Source organism: Sander vitreus, chromosome 14 (assembly GCF_031162955.1).
Source record: "Sander vitreus isolate 19-12246 chromosome 14, sanVit1, whole genome shotgun sequence".
NCBI classification, from domain to species: Eukaryota; Metazoa; Chordata; class Actinopteri; order Perciformes; family Percidae; genus Sander; species Sander vitreus.
The window spans coordinates 2,506,661-2,518,165 of NC_135868.1; the positions used below are offsets into that span (position 1 = coordinate 2,506,661).

General features: G+C 42.6%; 1 protein-coding gene across 1 annotated transcript; it reads left to right on the forward strand.

Moving 5' to 3' along the window:
- The first annotated feature begins 1,302 nt into the window (after positions 1-1,302).
- LOC144528576 (uncharacterized) lies at positions 1,303-10,484 on the forward strand. Its single transcript, XM_078267251.1, has 5 exons — positions 1,303-1,561; positions 3,865-4,092; positions 4,694-5,005; positions 7,993-8,100; positions 9,638-10,484. Exons 1-5 carry the CDS (start codon positions 1,369-1,371, stop codon positions 10,168-10,170), a joined length of 1,374 nt encoding a protein of 457 aa, XP_078123377.1. The 5' UTR covers positions 1,303-1,368; the 3' UTR covers positions 10,171-10,484.
- The last annotated feature ends 1,021 nt before the right edge of the window (positions 10,485-11,505 follow it).

The window sequence follows — 11,505 nt, forward strand, 5'->3', positions numbered from 1 at the left end:
TTGCGACACCTGTTGTGTACTTTTCAAAGAATGAGTGCTTAAGGTCCTGGTTCTACAAAATGAATATAAAATTTACAGATCGGTTGCTCTATATGTAATAAGTATAAAATTGAATGTCCAAATTTAGCATGCAAAGATTGTTCTTTTGATGACTCAAATGTATACTATAGTCTGAAGATCATCTGTGCCAGGGTTCGTAAAAATCAGAGACATTTTGTGACCTGTGAAAACTTTTTAGTGTTTTTGATGAAATCCAAAATGGCGGCTGGATCAATTACGTTGACGTCACAAATTGGCATGTGTCGGCTTTAGGACCTCCCACAGTAAGTTTTAATTCCAAACACATCAAACGTTATAGGCCAAAACGTAATTTTGCTAATTACAGCACCCCCTATAGGTCTATGGTCACCAAAAGTGTTGAGCCTCTTCCTAATTGGGCCCTGTACCTATGTATTAAGATTGGTGTTGATACGTGAAAGACTTGCCGAGATATGAGTTCACTACCTGTTTGGCGGCTTCGGCATCGATTTTGATTGGCTGTGACGGGCAACACTTTCGAATATCAATACGCAATGGAATAACTTTTGTGAGGCATGGTCTGAAGATCATCTGTGCCAAGTTTCGTGAAAATCGGACCAATTATGTGACCAGTGAAAACTTTTTAGTGTTTTTGATCAAATCCAATATGGCGGAAGGTCCAACATGGCGGATATTGACATCATGGGGTGCTCTGAGTTTGGCGTCATCCAAAGATTCCAACTATATCTCCATGCTCAAAAAACGGGCATGGAAAAGTTCAAAAGTTAATCGCATGGATGCAACTCCAACTTTAACCCATTGGTGGCGCTAGACCTAAAACTTGGTGAAATTAATTATGGTTCTGTCCCGAATCAATGTGCCAAATTTCATTTTTTTACTGTACGGTTCTAAGGGCTGCCATAGACTACGATGGCAGAGAAAAGATGGGTAATGATACGAAAATGTGGAATCACTAATGGTGCCTCGCAGCTTCGCTGCTTGGCCCCCAATTACACTGCAAGACCAAAACTTGTATCTTCTGTTTGACACATTAAAAGGAAAGGTAAACAAACTATCATCATCTTTAATTTGGTTTATTGTTTTATCAGAGCTCTGAAAATTTAATAAAGTATTTGTCAATCTTCAAAAGTGTGTTTTAATCATTTATATTCCTGCGTGTTTTTCAGAGGAAATCTGGAACACTTCCGGACTTTTATTTTGAAGTTCAGCAACCAATATGCACCGGAAGCTGTAGTCTTTACTGCGGCTAACTTCACTCTTTGAACAAGATGGCGTCTAGCAGAAAGGTGTGTTAGCAGAGTGTCTTTGTTGTGTTGAGAAAGAGGTAAAATGTGTAAAGTCCAGATGCTGAGAGCGTTGGTGGAGCAGCGACTAACTGCGGCTGCTGAAGAGATATTTGGGCTGTTTGAAAGAACGATAGCAGAGTACGAGGAGGAACTTTGTCGTTCAAAAGAGGAGAACGAGCGACAACGGGAGCTACTGGACGCTGTTTTCAACCCTCAGCTTCGGTTACACAGAGCAGGTTTGGTCATTAAACCTTCAGTTGATCTTTCTCTCCTTCCTGTCATCTCTTCTCTCAGCATCGATAGGACATAAGCATTTGTACATAAGATCTATTATAATCTTCGCTCTTTAACAGGCCTTCGCCAAACCCACCAGACTCCATGTAAATAATTCAGAGTGGACAGAAACTAAATCAAACTATCAAAAGTCGTCTTGGTTCATCTTTCCACTGTTCCAACAATCACCACTCTGGTTTGGTTGAAATAAACCCTTAATTCACCGATTTACATGTGGAAATATGCTGGCTCTATACACGCTAAAAGTGCTGATTATTTACATGGAGTCTGGTGGAAATATGCTGGCTCTATACACGCTAAAAGTCCTGATTATTTACATGGAGTCTGGTGGAAATATGCTGGCTCTATACACGCTAAAAGTCCTGATTATTTACATGGAGTCTGGTGGGTTTGGTGATGGTGATATCGGGGCTGTTTTCTAGATAAACAAAGGTTCTTATTTAATAGGTATTCCCTTAGGACTGTATAGGTGATGGTTACATAGTAGTGATGTTCGCTTTGTAACACAACAGCACAGTATTGTAACAACTGAGGCTTTGTGTGTGTCTCTGATTTTGTGTGTGTGTGTGTGTGTGTGTCTGTCTGTGTGTGTGTCTGTGTGTTTGTGAGTGTGTGTGCGTGCGTGTCCGTGTTTGTGCATTTGTGTGTTTGTCTATAACAAGAACAAAATGAGCTACAAAAACATAATGACAATTCAAGCCATCTTAACTGGTACTTAGACGTAGTCATATTTTAAAATCTCCAGTTAGCTTGTAGCACTGACTTCATGTAGGGCCCTATGGAGTCTTATGGCGCTTTTCCATCACGTGGTACCTGCTCGACTCGCCTCGACTCTACTCGCCTTTTTTGGTTTTCCATTACGAAAAAAAGTCCCTTGTACCTGCTAACAGGTACTTTATGTAGTACCACCTCAGTCGAGGTTCCCAGCGAGCTGAGGCGATACCAAAAGGTGACGTGAAAGTGACAGACGGGGGTGTCCTGAACAAACCCGCCATTCTTAAACAGTTTATCCAGCTGTGTTTATTTCTGCTGCCTCCAGCTTCATTTGAAACTAAATGTGTCTTCTGACAACAACACACCTTCCACGTTCTGTGTGTCGCGTTAGGTCACGGCAGTTTAACTGTGGCACCGCTATGACGACCAGCCACGCTGAGGCGGGACTAAAATCTGCAACGGAAAACGGACGCACAGTGAGGCGAGTAGAGTCGAGGCGAGTCGAGCAGGTACCATGTAATGGAAAAATGCCTTTATAGCTCTTTTAGCGTCTCATTTTCACACTGGCCACCAAGCTTAACAACTTTTCTGGGGGAAACCCTGCAGTCTCTAAGCTTTAGCCTGTCGCAATATGCAATAAATCAATTAATTGCATGATAAATAAAAATGAGCTCGATCATTTTTAAAGGTCCCATGGCATGAAAATTTCACTTCACGAGGTTTTTTTTAACATTAATGAGTTCCTCCAGCCTGCCTATGGCCCCCCAGTGCTAGAAATGGTGATAGGTGTAAACCGAGCCCTGGGTATCCTGCTCTGCCTTTGAGAAAATGAAAGCTCAGATGGGCCGATCTGGAATCTTCCCTTTATGACGTCATAAGGGGAAAGGTTACCTCCCCTTTCTCTGCTTTGCCCGCCCAGAGAATTTGGCCCCCCCATGAGAGAGAGACATCATGGCTTTCAAACGAGCAAAGTGGCAGCTGGTCAAGGCCGGGGGGACCACTGAGGTCTATATAGAAGAGACTTCAGATACAGTATTAGGGGACCACTAAGGTCTATATAAAAGAGACTTCAGAGACAGTATTAGGGGACCACTAAGGTCTATATAAAGAGACTTCAGAGACAGTATTAGGGGACCACTAAGGTCTATATAGAAGAGACTTCAGATACAGTATTAGGGGACCACTAAGGCCTATATAAAAGCATCCAAAGAGCACCATGTCATGAGACCTTTTAAATGGAAATTATCATTTTTTTGTTTTTTATTTCAGTGCATTTTTTGTTAACAAAGTCTGAGAGTCCATTTTTTTCTTGTCTTTGTTCATTTATTGTGGATATTTAAAATGTCTTCCAGTTCCAGTGTTAAATGTTCTTTAGAAATAAAAGTTTATTGATCTTTGAAAAGGTGTACCTGCATTATTATGCCATTATTATAATAATAATAATAATTTATGAGACAATTTATCGTCCAGCAAAATTTGTTATCATGACAGGCCTAGCTTTAGCTGACATTACCTTCTGTCTGTGTTTCAGCTTTGCCTCCAGACGACAAAAGCCAGATTGTTATTAAAGAGGAGCAGCAGGAGTGTAGCTCCAGTGTGGACCAGCAGGAGCCAGAGCCCCCCCCACACATTAAAGAGGAACAGGAGGAACTGTGGAGCAGTCAGGAGGGAGAGCAGCTTCAAGGGCTGGAGGAGGCTGATATCACCAAGTTCCCATTCACTCCTGTCCCTGTGAAGAGTGAAGATGATGAAGAGGAAGGTAGGAACAACGTTAACAGGGTTTTTAGGGGAAAAGAAAGGGGGAAAAATCTGCAGAAGTCAAGAGCATAAAAGTTCAAGAGAACCTTGTTTATTTTATTTTAGGAGTAGGGTTCCTTTCACACTAGTCTCACATGTCCAGACCTTCCTCCACAGCGCTGCAAAGGAAGGTCTGGCTAGTCCACACAGCGTTCCTGGATGAGAGAAAAACGTGCTGTGGTTTATTGGCATTTAAACCAATCACGATCCTCTTGGGCGGCGCTAAGCGCCAGACGGAGCCACGGTGCCTCTGCTAAATAGTCTCGGGAAGGAACTGGTTTTGGTGGAACATGTTTACGTTCAAAAGAACTGTGTTTGTGTGGTGTGTGTGTGTGAGAGAGAGTGTCTGTCTGTCTGTCTGTGTGTGGGTGTGTATTTGTGAGAACAACATTAACAGGCTTTTGGGGTGGGGGGGGGGTCTGCTAATGTTAAGAGCATGAACGTTCTAGAGATGTATTTAATTTTAGGAGTTTAAAACACGGCTGAACAGTTTCTGAAGGATCTGTCACTTGCATCACGGTCAAAAAACCCTGAAATCTTTTTCTTTTGTCTCACCTGAACAGGGCTTGACCAGAGACGGACTGAACACATGGAAACAGAAGCTGATGGAGAGGAAGCAGCCAGGAACTCCCAGTCACATCCACTGTTCCCCCCAGAGACTGGAGACAGTGTGGATAGTGACTTCTGGAAGGACAGCAGAGAACGTCTGTCAGCTTTGAGCTCTCTGGAAGATGATGGTTGGAACACTGACAGGACATCGTTCAGCTGCTGCGAGTGTGGGAAAAGATTTGGAAAGTTTTGGAATCTGAAAAGACACGTGAGAAGAATCCACTCTGGAGAAAACTCCTCCGTGTCCCAGCCGGAAGAAAGAACAGGTTGGTTTCAGCGCTCTTCACGGTGGAGTAATGTGTGGATGAATGGATCAGCTGTTTGGTCTCTAAAATTGGCAAAAACATTTTAAAAAAGACAAAAAAGTCTGAGAAAAAAGAAGAAGCCACAAACGTAAATATAACAAACGTTTAAAAAAATGTCCAAAGAAAACAAAATGTCAAAGAAGTGACAAAAACATTTCAGGGGGGGAAAGCGACTGTGTGTGTCTGTCTGTCTCTCTCGCTCTGTGTGTCTGTCTGTCTCTCTCTCTCTGTGTGTGTGTGTGTCTCTGTGTCTGTCTGTCTGTCTGTCTGTCTGTCTCTCTGTGTGTGTCTGTCTGTCTCTCGGTCTCTGTGTGTGTGTGTGTGTGAGACAAAAACATTTTAGGGGGAAAAAGGTGACAAGAATGTCGAAGAAAAATCCACAAACTGTCACTGAAAACTTCGAGATTATTGATCCAGTCCATCTAAAAACTGTACAAATAATGTTTGAAGTACACAACCTAACAATAGATGAATTACGACAGGAACGTCAAAGAAAGCGACGAAAATATTGTAGCCTCAGAAAGTTGAGCTCACTTCCATCCTGAAAGAAACATTTGGTTTTCTTCCAGCTCTCACACGTGTAGAGCTGGAGACAACTACTGCACATTCTCGCTTCATAAATCTCCTATCTTGGTGGGAATAGAGAAACTTTAAACATCAGTTGTATCACTTCCAGAGCCATCAATCTGTGTACAAATACACCAAAGTTTCAGATAAAGTACACACTAGAGACGGTCCCATACCATTTCTTCCTTCCCAATGTGATACCAGCGGGTTTAAAAAAAAATGACACATATGTTACTATGTTTTAACAGCTGTATACTACCATATAAAAAAAATATATATATATATATATATGTATATGTTTTATCAGCTGTATACTACCATATAAAATATATGGTAGTATGAGGGGTTTCTGATCCTGGTATCGGTATCAGAACTGGTTCTGCAGGGCAGTAAAGGGTGTAGGGCAACAAAAGGTTGACAAAAGGTCCAAAAACTCGGAAAAAAAACAAGACAATAGACAGAAGGAGGGAATTAAGGCAAGAACAATGTTTTTGTTTCCTTTTTTGGTTATTTATGTTGACTTTCTTCTTGTCTTCATGTCAACGTTTTTGGTGCCCTCTTCGACCACTTTTTCAACTACTTTTAACCCTGCTGTTGTCAAATTTGACCCATTTTCTAAAAGTTTCTATATCAGAAATTTGGGATTTCTTTCAAACTAATTGGCAAAAAGAAATAACGTGGATGGTTCCCTACAATGCTCTTCACAAGTAAAATAAATCGTCAGTTCACTACTTTCATTGAATTTGGGTGTTTTATTCAATTTTATAGCATGTAAAGAAAATAATTGCTAAAATATCGTTGAAAAGGGCTACAAAAACGTCGAAAAAAAAAGGGACAAAAATATCTGGAAAATCTTCCAAAAACGTCGGGTATAGTGATAAAAGTGTTGAAAAGACGACCAAAACCCATACCCAGAAACACTAAAAACTGCATGGTCGACGGGAAGACAAAACAAGGGTTAAGACCTGTTGTTGCCGTACTTAACGTCGAAAAAGGAGACGATCAAGTGTAGCTGAGTTGTTTCGTGGTGAAGGAAGTAAGGCAACAATGTGTTGGAAAAAATGGCAAAAACTCGGGGGGGAAAAAGACAGTAGACAGAAGGAGGGAAGTAAGGCAAGAAATGAGACGTTTTTACCGCCAATAGGGATACCAGCATTTTAGGGAGAATCCGAGGCTTTAAGGTACTGACACACACACACACACACACACACACACACACACACACACACACACACACACACACACACACACACACACACACACAGAAGAAAGAAAACCGACTGCACATATATTCCCCTAGATTGCACATTTCCCATTAAATCTGGCTGTGATCAATAACTTACAGGGTTCAACGTCACGTTTGTTTTTCACTTGTCTGGGGAAAAAGTTTTTAAAAAATTCTACTTGCCCAAAGTAAATTTTTACTGGCCCCTATACAGAGTAAAAAAACGTTTGAAAATCAATAGTATCGAGAAAAAAAAAAAAAACATTCAGACTTCGGTAGAAAGGTTTAAAAAAAACGTCAAAAAAAAGCTTAAAATGGTGATGAAAACAAACGCTGAATAAAGTGCTAAAATGTAAAAAAAAAAAAAAACATTTTTAAAAACTGTCAAACTTCAGAAAAAAACCCAAAAAACATTAAAAAAGCATCCGAAGCGTAAACTTCAGTACTGTCTGATACCGATAGCATCAGAAATATTATCTAGGTCAGTGGTTCTCAAACTTTTTTCAATAATGTTCCACTTTTGAATTGTTTCTTTAAGCCAAATACCCCCTGAGCAGTGCTAATCATTTTTGGTAGAAAAAAAAAGTCATATAAGAGAACAGTACAGCGCTGTCAGCGATAGATTTACTAAACAACAGCGTTGTAACTGAAAAAAACATTTAAATGTTGATGACAAAAGGAGACAAAAACTGTAAAAAAGAAAAACCTTGGAAAAAGATGGTAGAAAGAAGGAAGGAAGGAAGTAAGGCAAGAATAGGTCGAAATAGTATCAAAAACTTCAAAAACAGTGATATAACTTCGAAAAAAGCGAGAAACATGTAAAAAGTAGAAGGAAAGTAGAAGGAAGGAAGGATAGAATAGGTCCAAAGAAGGCGACACAAATGTCACATTTTTGGTAGGAAAAAAAAAAGTCTACATAAAGAGGAACAATGTTCTGGACAACAGCCTTGTAACTATTAAACATTTTGTTAAATATCTCACATACCTCCTGCAGTCCTCCATAGTACCCCTAGGGGGACACGTACCCCCATTTGAGAAACGCTGATCTTGGCAGCATCAGAGATATTATCTAGACGGTATCAGAACTTAGTCGTGATGACTGAATGTTTGACGTGCAGCTTCTCTGATTGTTTTCTTCCTGTTCTGTTTCCTGCAGCGATTAAAGAAGACGAGCCGGAGCCCCCCCCACACATTAAAGAGGAAGAGGAGGAACTGTTCCCATTCACCCCTGTCCCCGTGGAGAGTAAAGATGATGAAGAGAAAGGTAGGAACAACGTTAACAGGGTTTTAGAGGAAAAAACGGAAGTTCAAGAGAAGCTGGTTTATTTTATTTTAAGGGTATGAGGCTACATTTACACTGTCCCCTCTCATTCCCCCTGCTCTGGTGTTCCCCCTCTCATTCCTCCTGCTCTGGTGTTTCCCCCCTCTCATTCCCCCTGCTCTGGTGTTCCCCCTCTCTCATTCCCCCTGCTCTGGTGTTTCCCCCCCTCTCATTCCCCCTGCTCTGGTGTTTCCCCCTCTCATTCCCCCTGCTCTGGTGTTTCCTCCTCTCATTCCCCGTGCTCTGGTGTTTCCCCCCTCTCATTCCCCCCTGCTCTGGTGTTCCCCCCTCTCATTCCCCCTGCTCTGGTGTTTCCCCCCTCTCATTCCCCCCTGCTCTGGCGTTTCCTCCCTCTCATTCCCCCCTGCTCTGGCGTTTTCCCCCCCTCTCATTCCCCCCTGCTCTGGCGTTTCCTCCCTCTCATTCCCCCTGCTCTGGCGTTTCCTCCCTCTCATTCCCCCCTGCTCTGGTGTTTCCCCCCTCTCATTCCCCCCCTGCTCTGGCGTTTCCCCCCTCTCATTCCCCCCTGCTCTGGCGTTTCCTCCCTCTCATTCCCCCCTGCTCTGGCGTTTCCTCCCTCTCATTCCCCCTGCTCTGGTGTTTCCTCCTCTCATTCCCCCTGCTCTGGTGTTTCCTCCCTTTCATTCCCCCTGCTCTGGCGTTTCCCCCTCTCATTCCCCCTGCTCTGGCGTTTCCTCCCTCTCATTCCCCCTGCTCTGGTGTTTCCTCCCTCTCATTCCCCCTGCTCTGGTGTTTCCTTCCTCTCATTCCCCCTGCTCTGGTGTTTCCTCCCTTTCATTCCCCCTGCTCTGGCGTTTCCTCCCTCTCATTCCCCCTGCTCTGGTGTTTCCTCCCTCTCATTCCCCCTGCTCTAAATACGTAGTAGAAACCGTGACGGTTTCCCTACACTATTTGTATCACGCATGCATTGAAACACTTGACGGCCAGGCAGCACAACTGGCGGCATATTTTTGTAGGCTACATTTTATGTTATTCATTATGCAGTTCACGGCGGGTCTGTTTTATAAAGATGTTTAAATTAAGTACTTATTGTCACTGATCCAAAACCGCATATGGACGTCCGCGTGCTACACCTTGGCCACATTGTTATTTTTGTGTGACGTGTAGTGTGGGGATGTTGTGATGGTTTTAAATGTAGCTTACGCTATGCATTACAAGGTGTTTGCGTGGTTGCCAATCCAAAAAAAAATAAAGGAGTTGTTACATGAACATACACCATTTTGGTTTCCTCCACACTGTACATGAAATTCCCACGGTGCAAAAGGTGTTGTTCTATGGACAATTCTGTTAAAATATGCTGTCATACAACTGTTAATACACAGATACTTCTTAGATTGTATGGTTAACACAGACACACAGACACAGACACAGACACACAGACACAGACACACAGACACAGACAAAGCCTTTTTGCTCCGACCCAGAAATGAAACCGTTTTCTTTTGTGTGACTTGAACAGGGCTTCCTCAGAGACAAACTGAACACACGGAAACAGAGACTGAAGACAGCGTTGACAGTGACTTCTGGAAGGAGACCAGAGAGCCTCAGTCATGTTCAAACTCTCTGAAACAGGAGCAAGTTCCCGTCAGTGAAGAGAGGCGTAAAACGGACAAGAAGTCTTTATTCTGCTCCGAGTGTGGGAAGAGATTCGGCGCCGTCGGAGATCTGAACCGACACGTGAGAACCCACACAGGAGAGAAACCGTTCAGCTGCTCCGTCTGCTGCAGGAGGTTTCTGACCAGCACACATCTGAAGACGCACATGCGGACTCACACAGGAGAGAAACCCTACAGCTGCGTGTTCTGCGATAAAAGATTCGGACACTCGGGGAATCTGACGGAGCACATGAACATGCACACGGGAGAGAAACGCTTCAGCTGCAGCCTCTGTGACAAGACATTCACCTGGCGGCAGCAGGTCAAAAAACACAAATGTGTTCAGTCGTCGCAGCTTCACCGGAGACCGAGTGAAGACAAGACGGCAGACTGTTAAAGGGTAACTTTGTTATTGCCATGTTTGTGTGTCTGATGGGAACAACAGTCTCTGAAACTGGTCCAGTATTAAACCAGAACCGAGCTGTAATGTTACCCTACAGGACTAATGTTCAGCAGCAGTTAGTAACAAGCTGTAATGTTACCCTACAGGACTAATGTTCAGCAGCAGTTAGTAACAAGCTGTAATGTTACCCTACAGGACTAATGTTCAGCAGCAGTTAGAGTCACTAAAAGTTCTGTTGTTGCTGCTGACAGACTCAGATTATTATTCTAAGTGTCTGACAACATTATGGGATGGATCCCTACAGAGATAGACCTTTTAGTTGAAGAGTAAGATCCTTTTAGTTCTACATGAAACAGCCCCAAAATCACCATCACCAAACCCACCAGACTCCATGTAAATAATCAGGACTTTTAGCGTGTATAGAGCCAGCATATTTCCACCAGACTCCATGTAAATAATCAGGACTTTTAGCGTGTATAGAGCCAGCATATTTCCACATGTAAATGGGTGAATTAAGGGTTTATTTCAACCAAACCAGAGTGGTGATTGTCAAGTCAAACTGGAGCAAAGACCCAAAATCCCAAGCAGCTGTTTAAAAAGGAGAGATCGGAGGTAAAGAGGAACATTAGTTGACGAGCGGCAAACAGCAAGAGTTGAAAAGGAAGAGACTGTTCAAAAAGCTGCCGCGATCGCCAGCTAAAGCATGCAGATCTGATGATGTACAACACCCGAATGGCAGCCGGTAAGAAACTGAGCTCTAAATGAACTGAGACGGCACAGTAAGGAAAACCTGGAGAAGTATGGAATTTGATTTTAGTAATTTCCAGGTCTGGATCAGTATGGAAAAAAGAAACGATGGTATAGAGAAATATTTGTGTTTCCAGACTTTCTACCATACGTGTTTCTCTAAAATATAAAGCTCAGCCAAAATTCTTAGACTAGGGAGATTTGCATTTTCAGCGAGGCAAAGTACGTACCACAACGTGATTTGTGGAAGCCTATGCTGTTTTAGCAAAGGGTGTTTTTTTGCGTAGCTCTTCAATTCACTACCAACGTCATGGCAGGTTCCGTAGAGTAAACTGTAACGTTAGGTCGTTCAGAAATAGGCTACAGGCTATACTTACTTTGGTCTTTTTCATATAGCTTTGTTACTGTGATAAAAATATGCATAGAGTGGGATGATTAGAGAAGTCTACGAGCAGTAATCTGACTTTAGCTCGTTGGGCTACACATGCAACGTTACTTGACTAATTTCAACCCCTAATGTTAACAGTTCATTGCTGTTTGAATCCAGTTATGTGCATTGAACATGTCTGGGTTTGGTTTAAA